Here is a 25,299-nt window from a genome sequence, read left to right on the forward strand (position 1 = left end):
GACAGCAAAATAATTCATTTTCACTTCTGGACTAAAACATGTCAGTTATACAAGTTATTTTCCTAGCTTAGAGGAAATAATACTGTATGACAATTGCAAGGTCTGCTATTTTAAGGATTTTAGTTGCTAATCGTAGTAACATTTAATGGGGCTCATACAAGTTCAGAAGAATGTTTTTTTTTGTTGAAATTCCTGACAGTGTTCACCCAATTTGCCACAGCACATCTATTTCCTACTCCACCACCTCATTTCCATTTTGATGTCTGATAGCCCACCCCACAGATATCAAAATATAGCAACTTCACTTCATCTTCCCTTTGTGTTCTGTGGCCTGAGGTCATCTTTTGATTTGAGTCAAAAGGCCTTTGCCACTGGGTGCGTTCTTCCACTCCGATCCCTCTGGCCCACTCTCAACTTTTCTATCTCCTCGTATGCCTCCTACTTTCCTCTGAATATTTGCACAGTTCTCAGATTTGATGAAATAATTTGATTAGGGCAAAGAGAGAGACGAAGCAGCAGGCAGCGTGGGGGTGAGTGAAAGATCGAAACACAGTTGTAATGAATGGTCAGCGACACGAGGAGCAGACAAGGTAAAGATAAGAGTATTTAAATCGGACGTGGTCGATGTGAAGGAGCGAGACATATTGGACTATGCTGATACATTACACCAGGCTTTAAATAGCAGCTCTGTTTCTCAACTTACACTGATTGAACTACACAATATTTTGCAAGATTATAGCTCAAGGTTCTTAGTTTCATGCCACATTGCAAAGGTTTTGCATTGAGCAAACGGAATGCTTTTTTTTTCAATTAAGTAAAAATAACAGCACACATAACAGATAAGAAATTATAATTGGGAAATAATGTGTTGTGTCGAAAACAATTAAGACTTTTTAATTGATTTGCTAAAACTATTTTGTTTTAGGTCCATTTATTTCTAAAACATAACCAAGCATTTGATTAAATTCTCCTTTGAAATACACATTTTCCTTTATTGTAACAAATCTACAAAAACATCATTTTCCCTTGTTGATTCCTTGTTAAATGAGATGAGTAGCGCCTGCCTTGCCATAATGCTATCCTGACTAACAAACAAACGCAGTGAAAAAATAGCTTCCCTAAAATAGCCGTGATCAATGCCTCACAACACGCCATACGCACATTTCATTCTCGGTGCTAAATTGCGTTTTCTATACATAATGCTGTGCGCCCCTTTTTACATACACTCCTTACTGCATTAGGAATAAACATCCTGCTCCAAACATCCATCTCCACCAAATCAATTTATGCTACTGCCATATTGTTGTACTATACCATTGTTGTTTCTATATCTATAAAAATAATCTACTCTGCTTCAGCATTTCACGTCCATAGACACGTTTTAATTGATTCTCTAATGAGAGTAGACAATACATGCACGTAACAATCCCTGTCCTTTTAGTTGCTCATTGTTGCTGACAAGAGACACCCACACACACACACACACACACACACACACACAAGCGCACGCCAAATCCTATCTTTTTACTTCCTCATTGTTGCCGTGGAGAAACATTATTCCGTCTGCACACTTATTTCTATAGTGTCCATTCTTTGACCTAGCGCTATATAAGCATTTTCTGTCTCGCCTGTTATTCTGATGGTAATTTGGATGTCTGAAAAGAACTGGCACTGGATTGTTCTGTCTCATTCAACAAAATATGTTAAAAAGTCATTCCTGGGATTAAAAAAAAAACACGCTGGATTTCCAGGGCTCTGTTGTCATTTGTGCACTTGCCCGTCGGCCCCTTTCGTTCATATGCAAATGAGGAAGTGCTTGATTGTTTCCTCATATTTTAATCTCCTGCTCGGTGCTGGAGTGAAGGAGGGCGAGGGGAGATGAGAGAGGAAAAACGGCAATAGGGAAAGATGACAGGTCAGAGGAAGCTCAGGAAAAGGGTGAGGCAGGAGGCAGCGAAGAGGTAAAGGAAAGCAAAATGTTTCTTAAGAAAAGTGAGAAGGTGAGGTGGGGTGATTAATATGTACAGCCAAAAAGATTCGAGAAACAGGATATAAGGCTGTTCCGTGATAAGCTTTCGTAGGGTTGTTCATTATAGTACAGCGCAAAAGTTATAGCGAGTTGTAAAAACTACAGAATAGAATAATGACATGGATCCAGGCTTCATTAAAGACTTATTAAACTGTGTATATTTTCAATTGTCATGATGAGTAATCTTTCTTTTGAATTTAGTCATTCAGGTGTGTTATACCGGTAGATGATTTTGCACTGTGCGCTTTACTTTCATTGATAGGAACTGTAGATATTAGCTTCACACACAAAAAGAACAAAAACAATATTGATGCTTATTATACCTTTTAGTAGAGTATTCTTGCCTGGTGAGTTAGCCCCTCTTTCTTTCTGTTTGACTGCAGACCATAGAGCGCATCAAACAACTGTGGATCAAACAACTTTGGATTTGCAGCGTGTGTTTCTATAATTCAAAAGACATCTGAAATATTATTGTATCTTTCAAAACATAGTATATAACTTTTTTGCCTCAGATTTGCAAAGTTCACTGCTTCGAACATTGATTGGGCAGAAATCCACATAGTTAGTCAGTCTTCTGTGCTATTTTTTAAACTTGCCTTTTTACTCGTGAGCTGCCATGTTAGTTTTGACACAAATGTCCAAACAGATCATGCTCGATTGCTTAATCCGCTTGTCATTCGCATCACTAGTAATACTCCATCCCACTCTTTTTCAAGGAAAGACAATTTTGTCAAGAAAAACTTGTAAATATGATACATTCAAGGTGACATTTTTTGGTTTTCTTTTTGTAAACTTGTATGATAAAAATTATACAGATGATAAAGTATTAATGCTACTCTTCACTACACTTAATCAAAATGGCTTATCCATTGCAATAGTCCCCACTACAATAAATTAATCTAACTAGACGGCAAGGTGGAAACAGTAACCGAGGGGCCTCAAGTGGAGGGGCAAAATAGACTTTCTTGAATAAACTCAGTGCATTTGCATAAATATACATAATAAAAGAGCTTCGCGCAAATCTCCTCTTCAATATGCATGTTTTTCTCTCCCTCTCGTAACTCACATGCAAGAGGTCTCGCAATTAAGAAAGAAGAATGTAGCACATCGTTTTAGGAATCATTTTAATCATTGTGTGGCCTTAAGATATCATGTGTGAAATGTTTTGCTTGAATGTCACTCAGACCCAATGAAAACAAATTATTTCATATTTTCATATTTGTTAAGTAAAAAGTTAAGTTAAAAAAAGCAGAAAAACAACAACGAAAAACTGTCCAGTAAGCACAATAATTTCATAGTACAAAATTCTGCCTCAAACATGCTGAATACTTTTTAAATTTCTGCATAAAAACAGACACTTATAGATGCACTATGTAACCGCCACCTGCTTTGCTCTTATTGTTGCTTTGTCTGGAATGTTCCACAGTATGGCATTAAATATACTGGTAATCTATCTCCATGGAGACAATCGGGCTACGCCATGACGACAAGTTATATATCAGATCTGTAAGAATGCATGTTTTACTAGATGACACATAAATAAATCAATTTTTATGGATGTGTTTGACGCTAAGGTTTTGCAGAGAGTTTTATACTTGCCAATCCTCTTCAAAACTACTGTGCGGTTTGGGATGAGTAATTTATCGAAAGCAGCAGCAGCAGCAGCAGCAATGAACCCACGACAGGTGCAGCGTCCTGTATTCTAATGTCGTTTCTGATAATGATGATCAGAAAGTATCAGAATACATTGTGCCCCATTGTCTGTTGCATCTGGGACTTCTAATTAGACAGGTATTCATCATAGAACATGTTATGCTTAACTAGTTCATAATAATTACCTTTGAATTTTTATTTTGGTGAACTTAAGAGCTGTCTGATTGTACCACAGAGTCCCATTACATGCCCCAGTTTGTTCAAGTCCCATTACCTTGCTTTTTGCCGCTAAACACTGTCAACGTAATGTACAATTTACTGCATCTCGCAGCGTTCTACTTTCTCTTTGTTAGAGCTTTGTATAATTCTCTTTTCTGTTTAAATGATTTTGTTAAACGGGCAACGTAATGCTGCCTGCTTGCTGCGTGCTAAGTGCTTTTCGCTGTTCATGCTCTCGAGATGTAAATAGATGCAGATGTCGCAACAATAAGGCACTATGCACATCCCATGAAGCCAAACTCTAACCGCGGCTGTTGCGCTTGCTTGTACAGGCATTGTGTGTCTTTCCCCCCCCCCCATCGGCGTCCCGCAGTGAGAGCCTTGACCTGGAGAATAATAGCAGTTCAGGCCCAATTTAAAGAGTCATCCTGGAAACCGCACACAGCCTACGCCCCATTCTTTAAACCGGGTCCTAAATAGCCACAGGAATTCACTGAAAGTTCACCGTGGCTCAATTGTTGTTCTCCATCATCTCCTTATCTCTCAGCAGGTCAGAGCGCATTGAGGTCAAGTGGACGTCCTCCTGGGAATGTTTGTGCGTCTTGTTTATGGCGGTCCGAGTTGTTGATGCTATTGATGTTGTGGATGTTAACTGGAGACAGAGGAAAGCGGGGGGGCGGAGCAGGAGGAACATTGGGTTTTGCAGAGAAGAAACCTGGACAACCGGAGCCAGAGAAGACGGAGACAAACAAGTGGAAGCGATGAGGGAGGTCAAAGTGAGAGAGGATGAATTAACACGAACAAACAGATTGATATGTGATATGATTCTGAATGATTTACTTTTATTTGTTTGTAGCGATGACCAAAGTGTAGAGAAATATTGACTACAGCGCAACTTTCCCAAAACTTGGTAGACAAACTTCTTCATTGTTGGAAGATGTGGCTTGTTTGTTGGATGTTGTTCCTTGGCATTATAATGCTCTTTGACTCAAGCAAATAATAAATGTAATAAAATGACTCCAGAACTCGAAGATTGATAGTTCAGTCCAGACTCTTTCTGGTGTTCTTTTTCTTCTTTGTTTGCAGCTTTCATCATCCCCTCTACCTGCAGTTTTATATTCAAAGTAAGCTCACAGGGGGCAAAACAAACTTACAGACAAATTGCAACCTACATCTTTATATGCTACTCATCTTTCAACTTGACATTTATGAGAAATGTTATACTGCATTGTTCTTTGTATTTCATTAAATTATTTCCTCAATAGTCTGAGCATTAACAGTTATTGTCTTAGTTTGCCATCACTTTGCACAATTCAGCGCATGAAAAAGTCTGCAATAGAGGACCTAAAACCAAGATATATTGTTGTAGAATAAAGGATTTTTACTGTGGTAAGAGGAACTATACTTTCAGTGATAGATTCTCAAAATCCCTGAATAATAAATGCTTCTTCCCCATAATGTTTCTCACTTATTTTACACCATTCTTGAAGTTTACTTTACTGTACGTTCCTTGAAGCATGCTTTCAAGGTTGCTGGCAAATACTCTGGCTTAATTTAGCCCGTGGTGTACTGTGCAAACAGAAATGTTCTATTAAGAGCCTTGTTTCCAGTCTGATGTGTTCATAAGTTCTTCCTTCCGCTGTTGTAAGAGAGAATCTCAGAGTCCAGTCAAAAATAGACTACATTCCTTCCTCTTGTACGTTTCAGGAAGGGACCACAACAACAATAATTCCCCCTACATCCCTTTTCATACAGCCTGTCCCCATGTCCCGCACTGTATTGGTGCACTATTGCAGAATTATTCTTGTTCAATGTGGCTTACCTCACATATTTCACATTTTCCGATTGTCATGGTTGTCAATCTTTTGGCTTCTTTGTTGTTCATCTTGTGGATTTGTCGACCTGTGTTGATTTCTTCCCCATTGTTGCTTTGCATATTCTTACGGTCCAATGCCACACTAAAGCCACATGAATTTAGTTTATTTGTCTGAAACTCCAACTGTTATGCAATTTTATTTCATGGGATACCATAAATCAGATGAAGTTTTAAGTGTCGTGCAGTCATAAAGTTAAAAACAGGTTTGAGAAAAATCAGAAAAACCCCAAACTAGTGCATACTGCGGGTACCGAACTGTTTCACCTTTTTAAGTTTTGCTCATTTCGTCTACCCTTTACGTGACTCCATGAGACACTGCACACTGACTATCATACTGACTATCCTGTCCCCGCATATGCAGAGCTCACTATGTAGTATACAGCATTTCAGGAAGAAGCTTGTTGCTTTTCTCAGCTCGACCAGATCTCCCAAAAGCAGTCGACTGTGTTTGCCTTATGTGACAGTTTGTGTGTCTGCCTCCGAGCCTTTTCCCTCAACACGAGCCGCTCCACTGTTCTCAGCATGTCAACAAAACCAGCTGAGAGGCAACCTTCAGTCCACACACAGGGCTGCACGGTAATCCTTAAGAGAATGCAGAAGGAACACGGAGAGGAGTCGAGCAGGAAGGAAGGAAGGAAAGGGGAGGAAAGGGAGTGAGTAGATGAGTGATGTAAAAGGATATAAGGGTGAAAAGAGCAGCAGATTGCACAACGGCAGAGTCCAACCTGATGATAAGCAGAACCAAGACAGATATCTGTGGTTCAAAAATGCTCTGATACAGTTCATAGACCGCAAACTTATTGGTCTCAAAGCAGCACCAATTTTCTACACAAAGCAAAGAATCAGTCACGACCACGGCTTTAAGTGCAGAAGAAAACGAGAACATGCGTTTTTTTCTTCTTCTCTGTAATGCTGTGATGTTTCAGCTTTCTTTATAAATCTCAAGTCTTACAAGATTCAGTGTAATTATATCTCAATTTATGGGCTTGAAGTTTATAATGTGCAGTATTGTATTTATGTTATGATTTTCTAGTCACAATGTGTTCTTTGTTTGGAATATTATCATTTTATTCAAGTCAGTCAATACTTGAAAAAGTAACACTAATGCGCAATTGTAGACTTATTGCAGACTTTTTTTTTTTACTTATTGGGGCTAGACATTGTGACAAAAACATCAAAACAAAAACTTGACTATACTTTGTCTTATTGAAAACAAATAATGGCTTTCAATATTAATTTCCTGAACAAAACCATACACTTTAATTAATAAAAGCCATTTAATAACAATAAAAAAGTCCAATTCATTCCTCTCCAAACCACATGCTTTTACTGACAGAATTTGTTGTGAACCTCTCGATTAAAAGGACCCAAGCTGATTAGTGACAATTAGAAATGACTGAGTCTCGATCTCAATTCACATTATCTAATTACTTTAATCGCACAGCCCAGTTAGTACCATTATTCCTAAGTATTACCTGGTCGCTTTCGTTTCCATGCCTGCACTTTGTCCTGTGTTGTTTTGCTGCGTAAAACCACAACGGGGAAAGGCTTGTGTAAGTCTGTGGTCTGTGAATGACACTTCTCCACAGAACTGAAACCTGTTAGTCTGTCCCTGTTCTGTTCTGCGTGTGCATGTGTGTGTGTGGATGTGTGTGCAGGGGGGAAGTACAGGTAATGGATTAATATCAGAGCTGGCCGCGGCTCTACACTGCGGTTCGCTGACAACCTGTCATTATCACAAACAGGCGCTCTCACACTCCTCTCCCAGCCGGCACACACCAGAACGCACATGTGGTGTATCTGTGCTTTTTGGGGACATTACATAGACTTAAATTTCCGGGAGACTGATCCTAACGTTATTACTTCCTATCCTTAAAACCTAACCTATTTTAATACCTATTTTAAACTATCCTTGTTGCTTTATAATAAATAGGACTGCAACATTGATCAGAATAATCTTGAGTAGCCGACGATAATTAAACATATTTGTACTTAACGTGACTTTACAGATGTGTGCCTAAAACATTTTATAACAAAGGCAGCGACATTGATAGATCCAAATAGAATAACCTATTTCTGATTTCCCTCAATAATTTCACTTTATTTGTAAATATTCTCAACCCAGAAGCCTTCAGCCTTTTTTTATTTTATTTTATTTTTTTATATTTTGTTGCCCGTAGGCTTTATTAGACAGGAGTGGAAAGGGATGAGAGAGAAAGGAGGACATGCAGTAAATTGTCAGGATTCAAACTCACAACACTGCGGTCGGCTGCACTTGGAGCCTGGCATATGCATACTGTGACCACTTGACCTCCGGGCAGCACCAGTCACCGTATTTCAACCATTATTTTGGAAAAATGTATTTATAAAATCTCAATATACAAAAACCGTAATTGTTTGACTAGTTGACTAATTGAATAAATAATCACTGACTAAAATACTCTTTAGTCGCAGCCCTAATAATAATAATGGATTTATGTATTAATTGAGTGTGCGTACAGATGTTAGTCCCCACAATGTGATAAATTCCCACCCACACACATTCATGGATATCCACTATTCATGGCGTCTCTTCCCGCCGCCGCTGCACTTGTCTCGCTCCTCCTGGCGCTGTGTTTTTCCTGTCCATGTCACTTGTCATTAGAGCATACACAGGAAGTGGCCTGTGATCTTCCCGAGCCACAGTAGTTTACTTTAACTCACTGCATCTAGTTTACAGTTCATGACAAGCCAGACAGTTGGCTGTATTGGTTGTTATGCAGCACAAGCCAATTTTTTCCATTTTATTTACACTCGTCACCAAACTAACCCAATGTACTGTTTTCTGTTCATATTTTCAGATCAAGAAAGAGCTATTTTACATTTTGTCACCACATTTCTGGTTCCAATTTATATTTTGTATAGATCAGTGGTTCTGTAACTTTTTACACCAAGTACCACCAGATCTAAATCAGGTCATATAACATGACAAGTTTAGAGCTAAACCAGGTTTTAATTAGGAATACACCATTGCCACAGTTGTTTTACCTAGTAAATAACACAAAAAATGACAAAAATAAAAGAACAAGAGGTCTACGTACCACTTAAGGGACATGGACACGTACCACAGTTTGAGAAACGCTGGTATAAACTAAGACATGTACGTGTGATGGACGGTGAATGCATTAGTAGAAAGGTGAAGCTGCCAGGAGGTAAAAGTGTAAAATGTATTAAATAGACCTTGTTGATACTTCATCAAAATCACATTAAAGAAATCTACACATTAATCGTTTTAAATATAATCTAATACAGTTTGCTAAATCTAGTGGACATCCTCGTTTCCTCCATTCATTCTGTACTGCCATGTCCTCCCAGCCAGAAAAAGTAATTTAAACACTATCGAATTGTGTAATTGAACAGAGGCGAATCGGAAGCATTTGAGTAAGTTAAGGGGTGAGAGCAAGTAGAAGTCAAAACCAAGTAAATCATTCTAGACATAGTAAAAATGTTAAGTAAAAGTGCTTTGAGAGTCTTTGACAAGCCTGTAAAGCACATAGTGTTAGGCATTATTATTGTTATTATTATTATTATTATTATTCATAAAAGAAATAGGCCTATCTTCAAATTCAAACCACAAGTAGTAGTCCTTACTCTCACAGATGAGCCAAGTAAACTTTATGCTCCAAACATTTTTATTCAAGACGTTTCCAAAATGATGGTGATAAACGGGAATGAATGAGCCTTTAATTTCATTGTCTCTTCACTAAAACAGACATAAAGGCAACTTCACATACAATGGCAATAATAACAGCCTTTCTTTATAAATATTGGTTTTAAACTGTGTGACACTAATTATACATATTCATTTGTTTCCTTTTCATTTGAAGATGAAAATTAATAGAAAAAGATGATTCAAAAACACTGCTCCAGAGGAACTGTGGAGGCAGATTAACTGGCGCTGCCTTTGGTTATCCATGGAGCTCAGTGGAAAGTGAAAATAACATGATTTGAAGAGCCTCAATTTTTTCGATTGATTTCTCAGATAATAATTCTGCTTTTTGTGGTTTAGCAGAATGGGTGCGATGCTCAAATTAGAAGACATTATGTTCGGTTTATAGTGTAACTTCTTTCTTTTTTATCTCTTGATTACCATTGACATCTGCGCATAAGAAAAAGTGTACTGAAAAATTACAATGTACCTGTAATGGGCGAGCAGCCTTTATGGTAAAGTAGTCCCTTGTATCATTTATATCCAAATGAACTTGAGCTGAGCTGTAGGGCATATCCTAACGGTCGTGGGCTGATGCCAACAACTTCTTCGTTTCTCAGCGTAACTGGCAAGAGACCTAAAGCTTGGGTCCTCGACTTGTTTCTGTAAATGTGTACATTCTGTCTTTTCCACCTAAAGGTATGTCGTAAAAGCTGGACATTGTGACAAAATGAGACCACTGCGCGCTGCCTGTGGCTACCAATAACGTATTTTATTTCTCGTCAACCCATAAATAGAGTCGAAAGGAGCGCTCTGATTAGCTGAGCGTTGGCGGTCTGCCCGAGTTTCGCTTCAGCTGTGCATGCTCCTGAAAATGCATCCATGTAAATAATAATGACGTGCCAAGGGTTTGCGAGAGCTAGGGAAAACTTGAACAGATTTAAATACTTTCTTCCACTTTCTTCCAAAAATGAGGCACCCTAGCTTTAACTCTAATGCCTATTGCACTGTGGTATGGATGAAGTAAATGATGTAGAGCTATTTGTAGGAAAGCGTTTGAAGGCTTTGAACCTTTTCTACCAGGGACCACTGCTGGACAAATGAGGGATTACACCACCTTGTTCCTAAATAATGTCTGAAACATATTTTATGAATCAGATCCATTGTTATAAATATGTATATAATGAAGTCAAAACAACATCTATTTACAGAAGAGTTACTCATTTCATCTTTTCTCTCTGCAGCAGTCCTATGCTCCTCCCCCGCCGCCCATGGCTCCGCCCAGCCCCGGTACAACAGGAGGAGGAGGTGGTGGAGGTCATGGAGGAGGGCTAGTGGAGCAGCTTAGTAAGACCAACCTGTACATCAGAGGCCTCCCCCCGGGCACCACGGATCAAGACCTCATCAAACTGTGCCAGCCGTGAGTTCTCCAGTCCGTTGTATTGCACCACAGCTCCACCCCACTTTCCTTAAACCGTCTTATTTAGTTGCCTGCGTTTATTTGAATGTGCTCGGTTCAGCTCGTGGTAATTAGTTTTGCACGAGTCCAACAACAGCGACTAATGAGTATCAACAGTGTGTTCTTGACCTCTGCGTTCCTCCTCGGCACTTCCTCAGAGGAAAAACACCACCCAGCAGGGCCTATCCCATCCGCTCTCTCTCTGTCTGTAGAACAGGGCTGTTTGAGAGGCTAGCAGCAGGTCACTCCAGCCCTTCTCTAATGAGTGTAATAGCAGCGGAATTGGGCCTAATACAAGTGTTCAAGTAAAATAAACAGCCTCCAACAGCTCCTGGTAAATTACATCTGCTGAACACTACTAACTACCATTATTCAGGCACATTTACTAGAAAGTGGGCAAAGTTTATTCGTACCCTAACACCAATTATATTACACGCAATATTGGAGAATGTTTTATATATTGGGATTTGTAATAAATCCTAATAGCTATAGTATTTTGAAATAACAATAATTGTGAATAACTTATATTATTATTCAAAACATCTTTTATTTATTATAGTGGTGCGACCAACAATTATTTTGATAATTGATTATTATCCAGCGATTATTCTTTTGATTAACTGATCAGTTGTTTAAAACACAAAAGGTCCATACATTTCTAAATTGTACCCGGATAAAGATGAAGTGAAGTGGCTTAAGGACCTCCTGGTGAAGTAAATTTACAGACAGAAAGGTTTTTAATCAAAAACACAAAACTTACACATTTCCCATGTCATTTGCTCTGTTCTCAGCTCATGGCATGTTCTTGAGCCTGATTACACTGTAGACCGGTTAATAATATTCAATTATTCAGTTAGTTGATGACCATTTCAATGATCAATTAGTTGCAATAAATCGATTAACTTGTTGCGGCCCTAATTTCTGACCAGACCTGTTAGTTGGCCAACATGTTTTTATGCAACATAAAAGCATAATCATAATCACAACATAATCATTTGTTACTGTATAGACATTATAGGCATTTCAAACAGGACTGAGAACTCTGAGCTCCCTGAAATTTACACCTCAGTTTGACACTTTGCTAAGCATCCCCAGTACATTTCATTCCCACTTGTTCTTTGTGGACAAACACAGTCTGCACCAAATGTAATGTGAGCTATAAAGCAGCTTCTCCTCTGAGAGTCCCTATGCCTTCAGCTGCTCAGGCAAATTATTCAGGGTAATTGGAAAATGATGCATTGTGCTTAATATTCCTCAGCTAAAGCAGTTAAATTATCGAAGTGACATTTCCAATAGATTTAATTGATTTAAGGATGAAAAGAGAAAGCTGCTGATACACGCCGGTCCACTATACGCTGGCCTTCTGTGCGTCAGCTGCAGTTTAAGCCCTCTGTATTTCAGATTTTGCCCTGGAGGTCCTCTGGAGGAGCACACTGAAAAATGGGGTCCAATAAAAGTTTCATTAGAGAGACCAACAGTGTGCCAAGTGCCAGTAACATTTGAGAAAGGTCAGTGGGAGAGGGCCTGTGTGGCACATGGGCCAATGGGCTGGCATTGCATTTGCACTGCTCAATCCAGAGGAAAAACGTGCATTGAATTTACATGTCGAGACAGAATTAATACATCATCAAGCCAAACTGAAACATATTTTGGCATTACATATAATAATAGCCCGGTAAAAGGTAGTCATAATTGTAGTTAGGCCTGAATCCAAAATGAATAACAAAAGCACAATATCCTTATGATCTGAATATTGCACTCTATGTTGTCTTTATTCATTACTCCATGTCTCGTTTCTGTTGCTACGAATACAACGGGGGGAAAAAGCTGTCTCGTAGTCCTCTGTATAAGTTGGCAGTCAGACCTCATGTTAATGCAGCATGAATGACAGCCTTTTGTCAGTCCATGACACTATATGGCAAGCGCCCATGCAGAAGACACCCCAAAGCAACATTATGTGATTTATAGCTCCATAGACACGCAGAGGCATTCAAACGGTTATTTATTCCGCTCATTCACTGCACAGAGTCCGACAGGGTAACAGGAGGACAGTCCCACGGCTCTGACTCTCGCCCTTGTCCTTACTATTCTTTACTTCTTTCCACATCCTCCCCTTTTTCCGTCCTGTCTTCCCCGTACATCCTCCGTCTCTCCGCCCCCTCCCTGTCTCTGTCGCCGTGCCAGTTCTCCGAGTGTCAGTGAAAAGTGCTGTTGTCAGCTGACATTTCCAATCACTCCCCCGGTCGCCCCGACTATGGACACACTTTTAACGTCTGGGGACAGAGCGGAACGTGAGAGGACTCCATAGAGCTCCACAAGGGCAATTTAGCGCCAACTTTAGTGACACTTCTTTTCTTTCTAAGAAGTGGAAGTTACCAGTTACAAAATAACCAATTTACCATTTAGTGGCGGCACTCGGAGGAACTAGCTCGCTTCACAGCAAGAAGGTCCCAGGTTTGATTCCTGAGCAGGGTGGGAACTTTCTGTGTGTGTTCGCCATCAATCAAGTAAATTTAATTGTTTGGTTAAAGTTTTAGTGCATTTTAGACGTATTTATTCATGATTTATAGACACTGACAGAGCATAAGGCAGGTGGCAGTGCTGGATGCGTTTGTTCTCTTTATGTGTAACGAGGATGCATGGGATTAGAAATTAGTATATTTTTCAGTTCAGTTCAGTCTCAGTTCAGTCTTGTCCTAGTCCTTTATCCTGGATACTGACACGATATAATGCGTAGCAAGTTATCATATTGTTACTACTACTCTGAAAGACCAAAATTAGCAGGTATGGTTTGAGCACAAAAGATGTGAAGGACTTTCTTTACACTCAGTTGACTATTTTTGCCCTAGTGCTTCTATTTGCATTTGGTTTTTAAGAACAAATCTGGTTAGTTTATGTATATTTTAGATCTCATTGAGTTAAAACGCCAGCAGCAATACGTTTACTTTGGTGTAGAGACTCTTAAATGTCTTTGTCTCAACAGTCATGTGATTTGATATTCGCTCTTGCTGCAAATCCAGATTGTATCTTAACAGTTTTATGGGAGAAATTTGTGGGCAGGAATTAGCAACACTCCGAGGAGCCAATTTAAAATGGTCTGGAGAAAATGGGTGTATCCTGCAGAATTATAGCTGAGAGTGCAGTGGAGTGCAAACATACACTCCATTTGGCCCCAATGAAAAATGGACTTGTATTTTTCATTACATAAATAAAAAAGTTCCCCCTAATTTTTCCATAAACACAAATCCTTGTAACTTTTATAATAACCTCCAGATGTTGCCTATAAAAATGCACGATATTCTTACAGATATGTGTATGTATTTTTCATTTAGTGGGTTGAATAAACGCTCCTTGATTTGGATACTCCTGTACGTATTTTATTTTTTACACCAGATGCCCTTCCACAGCTCATTTTCTCGGCTTGGGACTAATTCAAAGAGTACACTCACTGGCCTGTGGACCCTTATGGCCGGATGCTCTCCTACTTCAGTAACGTCTCTTTGTATAGTCTGGTTTTTACTTGCATATTTAGTACTTCTTCCCACTGATAACTTCCCTAAAAAAAAGCCTTTTTTCCTTTTTGTCATACAGTAATTTACCCACTTAACCATTATAGCCAGATTGCCCCGCAGCGACTCCGACTTCATGAAGAGCCCTTTTAGCTGATTCACAGAACATCGCCGTTTCATCAGAGAAATATCCCGGCACTCCTTCATTTCTTTATGGCTCTTGAAGATGTTAAACTTCATATGGGGAACAGATCCTGAGGCTTCTAAAGCTGCCTCTCTCTTCTCGGCTCGCTGTGTGCTGTCTGTTTGAGCGTAACTGGCAGAGAGGGGGAGAAATGAGGGAAATGTAGCAGACAAGACAGCTGTATCGGATCCCCAATTAGGAAAGTAGCGCCCAAACTGCAATACGCGCTGAGAGGAGCAAACTGTATAGACAAACACCATTTAAAGATACACACGTTGTAAATGATCCACACCCGGCGAACTGTACTGCAAAACATTACGGTTCTCATTTCGTATATAGTGTTTTTATATGCTTGTATATTAAAATGAATCTGTGTTGCCCTTGCGAATCGCATTGTAATTTAGCATTTTGATCACCGGATGCACTTTTCTGATGAGACCGTCCTTATAAATTGCGAGAGGAGACGTAGGGAACAAGGAGGAAGTGTCTTGCCCAATGACACGATGACGAAATGCACCAGGACGAGGCAATCTGACAATCAAACACTAAAACGAAAGGCAGTTGTCTCAATTGGAGCGTCACGTTTCAACATGACAGCAGCAGTAAGTCGAACAGTGAAAGTAAAACTATTGGGTGTAAATTGCAGCGGTCCTATTTGTTTTCCAGATCCGTGCATGAAATCCATACAGCACGTTTTCAAATGATGTGTTTGTCTGTGTGGGGCGCGGCAGAGGCCACATCAAAAGGGGAGCAGCTATAGGCAGCGAGAGGAATGAGAACTCAGATCTGATGCTCCCGGATCCCTCAGAGATCTGTCATTAACTTCACTTCACTCACAGACACACAGACACGCAGGGATTCTGTCGACTCTGCCAAAACATCGCTCTGTGCCGAGTTTCATATTGACATTTCTTGTCAAACACTGACAGTCTGGGAAATACTGTCAATTTCAGTCGTCTCTGTTGCTCTCTCCACTGCCATTATTATATTTTTTAATTTTTTTCAGCAGGGTATTTCATAGTATTTGGTGGCGGGAGATCAACATGTAAGGTTTGGTTGATATTGTAGGACTGTCACAGAGGAAGACCGGGTGATGTAGACCACAAAAAAGCAAAACGTCACTGTCAAAGTTGTTGTTTTAAATTGAGAGAATCTGGCTGTTTATGATACAATTTCCATTTGATGCATTACATCTTTTAACTTAAATAAGTGATTACATTTGTTGAAGTTATGGTAAAATAATTGGCCTGAGAATGCAAGTCTTGTTTTGGATCAGAGGTGGGAAGTAATTAGTTAGTCAGTGCTTGTACTTTTTCACTTCTACTTAAGTCAATATTTGAGTCACTGCTTTTCACTTCTACTTGACTAATATAATTCTAAACAAGTAATACACATGCAGTTATTACAAAGTATCAACCAGAGGCTTGTCCTCCTCTGTGTGTAGTTGGGTTTAATGTAAATTAATTTCAGAATGCTATTTACCCATGTTGGACAAATCGGTCACTCAATCCAAACTTTTATGAATACCAGCTTTGATTTGTATGTCACATTAGCTCATTGTGGCTCAACTATTGCTTCACCACAGAGAGAAGTCAAGCAGAACTCTGAATTACATAGTGTTCATCTTGAGGCCAAAGCAATGATCTAACGCTACCTCCACAGCCCTGTATGACGCACTCACACACTCACTCACTCACACACACACACACACACACACACACACACACACACACACACACACACACACACACTCACTCACTCACACACACACACACAGTCACTCACTCACGCACACACTCACTCACGCACGCACACACACACACACACACACACACGAGTTTGATTTCCAGTGACAAAACAAACTGCCAAACTCGGCTGGTCCTGGAGAGCTTTGTTTGCACACAGCGCGCACATGCACGTACTTGTAAGTAATCACTCCTACACAAAGTACGCACTTCTTCAGACACGCACAAACGGCACAGCAGTACATGTCAACAGAAAGCCAGATATTGCCAGATGGTGTGAGTAACTGGTGTTGCTTTGGTGTTTTTGATCTGCTCTTGCCTTGTTTGTGTGCCTGGATATACAGTCTGTGTGGGCCATTAGAGCTGAGATTTTTCAGGTTTTTCTCCATCATTGGGCCTCTATGGGGCAGACTGCGAACCTGCTGTGCCAGCCTACAGACCGTGGAGCTTGCATTGTCAATAGTATTTTATATCACTGTATAGAACTGAGTTCAGTTATGGATTTGTTCCAGATTTAAACCTGAAGCCAGTCTTGTGTTTGTCTTGTTATATGAAACATGGGTCAATTAGGATAAAAAAATCATATCTCATCATATCATAAGTATTGTGATAACGATAATCATAAGATATTTTATCAACCCAAAGGAAATATGCTAAAATAAGACAAATGTGTAAGGACAGTAATACTACTCACAAAAGTGCAGCAATATCACTTTATACCCTTCTTGGAAATATTATAATTGTGTTAATTTTTACTTTTAATGAACTCTGTTTGCTATATATTAAGATTGTTTTTATTATAAACTATATACCAAACAACATGTTATTTGATAGTTATGTAATTTGAACATCAAAAAAATACTCAATAATATCAATAACAATGATCAAATATAGCCGCAAGCGGCAATGATCGGCCCTCGCCACGCCGCCGCCACGCCGCCGCCACGCCGCAAGAGGAGCCCCAATTGTCCTTTTATTACGCCTACTGCTGAATCTGTGACGCTGTCACATCTTCTCCCCTTTGTTTTACCATCAAAAAGCTATTTTATTTTGAATTCTTGGCAAAATGTGCGGCTTTGCCGCACAGACACCGTGACTCTTTGAATGAAAATGTGGATAACTTTTGATGGTCTTGAAGATGAGTCTCACCAAATTTCAGGTTAATAGGGCTGACGCCCTGGGAGGAGTTTGTGAAAGTCTAAAGTGTAAACATGAAAGGTTTCGGTCATCGTTACGGCAACGCCATAACAATTATGACATGAGTCATTGACTTTTTTGATGGGGATGCTAAAATTGAGTTGTGTGTCAAATTTCATATAATTTCGCAAAACTAAACATTTAACCTCCATATAAAATCTGTAGGGGGCGCTGTGGCGCCAAATGAATTTATTTCACTTCAAGTAGGTTTAGGGCAAAGAGTTTAACAACTGATTCTAATTTGACGCAATTCGGACTTTATCTGCGCAAACGGCAGAAATTTTAAATATGGGAGATTTCTGAAATTCTAGCTACAGTTTGCGGCTTCGCCGCTCAGAGACCGTGAGAGGTATCAATGTAATTTGGATAACTTTTGATGTCCCACTCCTCAGTAGCATTTTCACCAAATTTCAGCTTTTTAGGGCCAACGCCCTGGGAGGAGTTCGTAAAAGTACGACGTTTGGAAAAACTCCGAAGTCATGTTTAGCCATTTTTGAAGCAATATGGCCGACATTTGGTTGGGCGGACGGCATTGCCGTAATAATATTTTTTACTTCTCTTGTCACCATCTACCTCTGCGCCAAATTTCATGATTCTACGATCAGATTTTTTTTGGGTCATTTCCCATCTCTCAATGCATTTTTGGTACATTTGGTGGCGCTGACGCGCCAATTTTTTTTATTTTAGAAAAGGGAAATAGCCAGAATGTAGAGAGGCACGATTTTTAGAGGTGTGCAAATTTTTGTGACTTTTCGTCAATGTTCACTGGGTGAAAAATAGGGGGGTTGGTCCCGAGAAGAAGAAAGAAAGAAAGAAAGAAAGAAAGAATAATATTCCGATGCGAAAACAATGTTTCCCATTTTTCAAATATCATAAACTATACATTTTCGGAAAGCGCTCGCGCTTTCCTACCTCATGGTGTGGGTCCCTGGTCACTGACGGGTACTTTCGATAATTTTGAGTGGGCTCCGCCCACTTTGTGTTTTTGGCCCTCTATACAGTAATAATGTTCAATTTTTGCATTACATGCTTATATGCACGGAACATGCAAGAGATGGGGAACGTATTCGTGAGCTACTTAGCGCAAATGAGTGCTTTATATGGGGATGACGACCGCTTCGCGGTCGTCATCCCAATGTAAAGTGCTCGTTTAGTGCGAACTTTTGCACGGGCTTCGCCCGTTTACAACGGTAATGTTCCATTTTCCTACAACTAATTAGTATGCACGGGGCGTGCATGAGTGGAGGAGTGCGTTAGTGAGTGTTTGGAAGTGGGCGAGCGCTTCGCGCTCGATTTCGTGCGCACTACGTGCGCACTTTCGCAGCCGTGCTTCGCACGGCCTTACGAGATTAATAGGCCTCTCGCCAGCTTGTGGCGCTCGGGCCTAATAATTCAATATAATGCTGACTTCTATGTTGACGCATAGTGTCAGCATGCACAATACCCTATGATTGATTTGATTTAGTTGCACAACTTATGGGTAATGATAAATGATTGCACGTTGTATAATTCAATTGAAATCAATTTAGTTTTGTAACACCTAAAATTAAAACAGCGACAGTGAAATAGAGAAGCAGATTAAACAATGTTCATTGGAAATTAATAAATGGATAATATCCCATTATCCCCTGTCTGTAGATCCACCTTCTTGTTAAGGAAAAACTATAAAACCCTTGGGGAAAAAAGTAGAAACCTCGAGGACAACCACAGTGAAAGAGAGATCCTACTCCCACGGGCGGACAGGCTGTAGATATAGATTGTTCTAAATCTATACCTGGTATTTGTCATGAATTGCAGGACACCACCACACAAGAGTTAGATGATTTGTACTTCCTTTCATTGAAAACCTATTGTTCGGACTAAAGGACAGATTTACCGTACTGTACTTGTAGTTGTAGTTGTTTACATCTACTGTCTGTGTTGAGCACTATTGTCTGTGGAGAATTTATGTTTGTGGAAAGTCTGTTCCACTTCTGGGTTGGTTTCCCAGCAGGGTTTCCCACTGCACCCAATCATTAAGAAGGCCACAGTGAGCCACTACTGAGTCTACTATTCGCTGCATAATGTGAAATGTATTTGATTTGGGGGGAAATGTACGTCGGTTCCGTTTGAAGTGAAACCTACTGAAGAATGTAATGGTTGTTCCAAAGGTGGGTTGTATATAGTCTAATATCAAAACAGTTGCTTTGGTGCTCGGCAGTGGTGCAGTGGATAAGGGCGTTGCACATGTGTGGATGATTCGCCCACAGCGTTGTGACTTTGTTTCCGGGCCTTGACTAATTGCTTGTGAATTCCTTCTCTCTCTCCCAACATATAAAGCTACATCTTTCTTATCTAATAAAGCCTTCGGGCCAAAACAATCTAAAAAAAAACAACTACAAAAAGTAAAAAAAAACAGTTCATGAAAATATAGATAATTGAATAATACAATACAGTAATTTTAAGGTCTATTCACCTTTTGAACAATACAATACTTTGAACCTAAACTAAGACATTTACATGCACATTTTTGCTAATAGTGATAATTCTAAAAAGATGATGACTTATTATTATGAAATATATAGTGCGTATGAATTTGCTTGTTTTGCTAACACTATGCCCTATGATTTATGCAGTATAGTAAAACTTAATATAACTTCAGATAATGATGACTCTGATGTTTGTGATATACGATCCAAAGGTGTCAGTTTACCTCAAATTTAGTGGACAGATTTTTAGTACAGCTGTAAATTGAGGACATTAAGTATTTTTATGATTATAATCCTGCCAGCAGCTAAAACATTCCGCTCCCATTACACCTTGTCACAATGTGTAATTTTTCCAACGTGCTAAAAATATCAACAAAGCCCTAAAAAAATGAACAGTTGTCTGATTGTTGGTTTGCTAACACAGTGATTTACTGATCATAAGCCTCTCATCTGTCGGCTAGTGCGTGATAGGAGCCTTTTAAGGACGATTGTTCTTTACTCCTGAAGCCTGGTGTGCCTGTGGATTGTGATGTGTGTCTGTCAGCAGGGCCGCTCTTTGACACACACTGTCTGATGGTGACAACTAAATGATCTGTTCTTTATTAAACACCTCTTTACTATCTCTCCATCGCTTCACAACGCTGCCTCCTCCGGTGCCGCCTTTTATCTCCTGACTGACTGTTCTATTCCTCGCGCCTCAGAACGCCCTCTCTCACACATAACTAAAAGCCTGGGTGCATTTGCAAAGAATTTTCAAATGCATCGTTGGTAACAAATTTGTGCTTGTTTGCAGTATTGTTAACTATGATAGTGTATTTTGATTTTGACCCATGTCCCGTTTTGCAGAGGATTCATCTCTGGGAGTCCTAGATCATATCCAGCTCTGCACCTCCAAAGTCTCGCTCGTCAATCCCTGCTGGGTCCAAGTGCCAATGCTATGTTATCATCTTCCTCAGCATTGGCCTCTTTTGAAGTCTATCCAGATTGAAAGTACAAGTAGGATCTAGATCACTGGTTATGTGTTTTAGGTGTTTATGCTCACTCACTGAAAGAACAAACAGCTATTCATTTTAGTAGTTGACTTTTAGGGCTTTTGGTCCAATGAAATTGTATTTACCCTTGAACTAGAAGGTATTTGAGTGAGAGTCCAAGTCTGGGGATCTACAGTGTTATGTCTGCAACAATGTTAATGTTGTTTTCTTAAGATATACTATATCCACACACTTAAGGCCATTCCACACCGCCGCGGCCAAAGTGTCCAGTTTACATTCAAAGTCTATGGTAAACGCGCGTCGAGCACGTAGTGCGTTATCCACGGCGCGATTTCTTCGTTTTTGCAGCGCGATTGGTGCGTTTTTTTACGCTCTCGACGCTTTGAGCGCGCGTATGAGCCGGGCCGAGGCGACAAAAGCGGCTTACGCGACGCGTTCAGATATGTTGAGGTCTCTGGCAGCTGAAGGGTAGCAGCCGCCGCAGCAGCCAATCAGAGCTGACGCTCCAGTGACGTACGTACGTACGTATTGCCCCTCGCATTTCCGGTATTTCTCGTGGAATTCCCCAAGAAGCGCCACTTTTTCCTTGCTCGTCAACAATCCGCCATTTTACACAATGAAAGGCCACAGCGTCAACAACTCCACTGCTCATGCGACAACACCTCTACTGCGCATGTGCGCAGAGAGCTCAAGTGCGCCGTACACGCGCCTGTGTACAGTGGCTGAGGCGTCCAGAGCGCACGTCCGGTGCGTAAGCCTTTTAAATGTACACGCGCTCAAATTCTGCGTCGGGCGCGATTAGGCCGCTGCGGTCTATACGGAGCTTAACGCTCTTTTTAAAGGGAGTGGTGCGGCTCCTGAAACTGCTGGGCTATTTGACCACGCCGGGTTAGGGTTAGGGTTAGGGTCAGGGTCAGAGTTAGGGTTAAGGTTAGGGTTAGGGTTAAGGTTAAGGTTAAGGTTAAGGTTAAGGTTAGGGTTAGGGTTAGGGTTAGGGTTAGGGTTAGGGTTAGGGTTAGGGTTAGGGTTAGGGTTAAGGTTAGGGTTAGCCATGAGGCTATATGGTCGTGCCGCGGCTCCTGAAACTGCTGGGCTATTTAATCGCGCCGCGGCTCTGTAGCCACGGCCCTTTTTAAAGGCAGTCAAAAAGAGGATTCTTTTTGGTCAGCCTGGAAGACCTGCCTGGTCCGTCAGGCTGACTACACCACAGGAAGTAACATCAGCTGATAATTGACACGTCACCTTAAGATTGAAATAGTTCCATGCTTCAAGGTTTTGCGACTTTTTTACATGAGCCTTTGTTAAACTCTTAAAGGTGCAACTTATCTGGTTGGGGATTCTACCTCCATTTTCAGACAACATTCTGCCTTGTTTCCATGGAGCTGTTATTGGTTTGACTTGACTTTGACTCTCAATTATTGTTTCAATGTTTCGATTATTGCAATATCGATACTTATGCAATCTATTGTGTGAACCTTGACTCCATCAGTCCATATAAAACCATTTTAAAATAGAGATTGATAAGTTCAGGTAATTTCAGTCAGGTATAGGAAAAGTTAGATAATGCAACTTTAAATATCCTTATGACATTGTGATTTTGTGGGCAAATGTGAATAGTTCAGCCCAGTTCATCCAACCTTTCCTCTCTCTGCTATACAAACGTCGCTGACTGTATCCTCGCCTGATTTCTCAATCACTCCTGTCTCCTGTTTTTCCACCGAGCCACTTCCACTGTGCACCTGGGGTCGATGGCAAGTCAGTCAGCCCTGTCAGCCTGTCACTCTGCCTGATCGTCACACCTCTAAACCCAGTCATTGTGTGCCGCTGCTAAAACATTAATTAAAAAGTCTCATCTGTGGTGCCAGGTGATGATCTAGTCACTTTTTTTCCTTCCTATCCCCTGCTTTCCTCCCCTCTATCTTGTTTCCCTCAGTTCCCCTCCGAACCCCTCTATCTGAAGACTCAAAGACAACGCTGATAAGAAACATTATTAACTTCTTCTTTGAGAGACCAAAGCGCTGCGGCAGAATAGAAGTGGGATTGGGAGCGGAATAAAGGAAGACAAAGACTGAAGCAGAGATGTCACAAAGAAGAAACGCGCTGAGCTATGGGAGGAGTGAATGGCAGGCAGATGGAGAGATATATGGGGGCTGTCTGACTCTCTGGATCGGCTGGCTCACAAATGATTGGTTAAATTGCAGGTTATGAGACACAGCAGTGTCTGTGGGCATAAGCCTGAGGGTGGGATCTGATACGGGACAGATAAGGACACGATGGATAGAGGTGGTGATAGGAAACTGTAAGAAACTCTTTTAGTGTTAGAGGGCTTAAGCACACAATATTTATTGTTTTTGCCTTGCCCCCTAGCATCCACAGATTTACGTTCGGTATAGGTCTTTTAGTCCATATTCTTTCATACAATTCATTCTTTATATGGGTATCAGACCCTTGATCCCATGAGGTTAAATTAAGTCTTTGTATTTTTGTTATTTTCTTGCAGGGACGGGCGGCAGACTCTATTTGCCTTCATTACTCAAATATATTTTAGATGTGCTCATGTGTTAAACATATTATTAACATATAATTATCATAACATTACCATTAAACATTCTACAAATCCTCTTATGCAGGCTATTACTAGGCTTATTAAGGGTTTGTGTGTGAATCCCAGACTAGACCAGTTCATTTGGGATACTAGGTAAAATCAGGATGTGAAAAGCTTTGGATTTGTTGAAATTCTTTAAGATACTATATACTCAATACTAAGTGTCGAAACTAGATACTCATTAGTATTGATTCTTTAAAAAATCACATTAACAAGACAAAATTTGACCTTTGTGAACAGTTAATTTATCCTATTTACATTTGTTCAATACAATGTTTATCAATGTACAGTTCACCAAATAAATAATGAAATTAATACATGTTTAACCATGAAAGTACTATTATTTTGTGTTAAAAATTTCAGTCGATTGTCTTGAACCTTGACCTAAAAAAAGTGCATTTTTAATTATTGTGGTATCAAAAATAATACAGCGAATCGAGTATTTTCCTTAGGATAGAAATCGAGTTTTGTGATAACTCTAAAATGTGTTTATCTCTAAAAAATATGATATTCCTACATGTGTTATGTTTTTTGCTATACAACAAGTTTTAAACATATATATTTTTGTAAATGTTCTTTCTATTTTTTTGCAGTTACGGGAAGATTGTATCAACTAAGGCCATCCTCGACAAGAATACGAATCAGTGCAAAGGTAAGTGAGCTACTCTAAACTTTCAGTGCAGTTCAGGTTCCTCAAAAGTACACTTCACAAACTCCTGATTTGATACAATATCCTGAAAGTTTCAATTTGTAAGATATTGTGGAGTGGATTGAACATGGCAGCCTTAAAGACGCCCAATTAGTTTGATATCCTCTTTTTGGCATTGCTCAATTGCAGTAATTCATCCGCAAATTTTCCACTGGCATTATATTAGAACACATTTGATTGTCCAGGACTTTAGCATGTGCTTGCGATCGAGTATGTGCAGTTATGAGAAACAAGAGACAAAATCTTTCAAGTCATTCACTCAAGTTCCTTAATCAGCCATTTTCAACAATGATATCAGCATCACTGCCTAATGACACTCAGCGTAAAACAGCTTTTCAAATCAAGACGCCGGCATTGTTGTCACTGACCGAATCAAAATGGAGAACACCCTACAGCACTAACAATGTGTTTCAAATAGACTGTGGGCCCACTCAAGTGTGTAGTGATGAGGTCGGTTTGATTGTTGGAGTGGTCCGAACAAAGCACTAATCAATGTGATTGTAGTAGTGTGCTTTGGAGAGGCACAGAGAGCCGGTGTGCAGCGTGATTACTGCTCCTCTGCCAATGCCCAGCTTAAAGGTGCACAACGCTGTTTAGAGGCAGGTCATAGTATGTCATCACGATATGAGATGGATTTAAGCAGATCATAGAGTTTAGGAACTTGAAAAAACATAAAGGTTTAGAATGTGATTTTTTTTTATTTTTTTTTGAACATTTTTAACACAAGAGCGGTTTGTGGCTGCAAGATGAAGATGCGCGATGCTCTGTAATCCTGAATTTGTGTGTCTTCTGTGTTGATCAAGCGTTTTCTGTTTCTCACCTGTGTACCGCTGTTTAAAACTTTCCCCACCGCAATCCTCAAACCTCAGCCCAGGGAGAACACTGTCACTGCATTGGATTGAATGCACTACATTGCTCTGGTTTTGTGTAGGCATCTTGTCCTTTGGATGTTGCCCAGGAATGTTG

General features: G+C 40.1%; 1 protein-coding gene across 1 annotated transcript in view; it reads left to right on the forward strand.

The window, feature by feature from the left end:
* LOC140374518 (RNA-binding motif, single-stranded-interacting protein 3-like) overlaps window positions 1-25,299 on the forward strand; it is a 142,170-nt gene that overhangs the window by 23,460 nt on the left and 93,411 nt on the right. The window contains exons 2-3 of the mRNA XM_072461445.1: window positions 10,710-10,885; window positions 24,218-24,276. Of these exons, the coding sequence (XP_072317546.1) occupies window positions 10,710-10,885; window positions 24,218-24,276 (235 nt within the window). The remainder of the gene's footprint in view (window positions 1-10,709; window positions 10,886-24,217; window positions 24,277-25,299) is intronic.

Source organism: Eucyclogobius newberryi, unplaced genomic scaffold, assembly GCF_026437365.1.
Source record: "Eucyclogobius newberryi isolate DKJ021-1_F unplaced genomic scaffold, fEucNew1.0.hap1 SCAF_3, whole genome shotgun sequence".
In the NCBI taxonomy this organism is placed as follows: domain Eukaryota; kingdom Metazoa; phylum Chordata; class Actinopteri; order Gobiiformes; family Gobiidae; genus Eucyclogobius; species Eucyclogobius newberryi.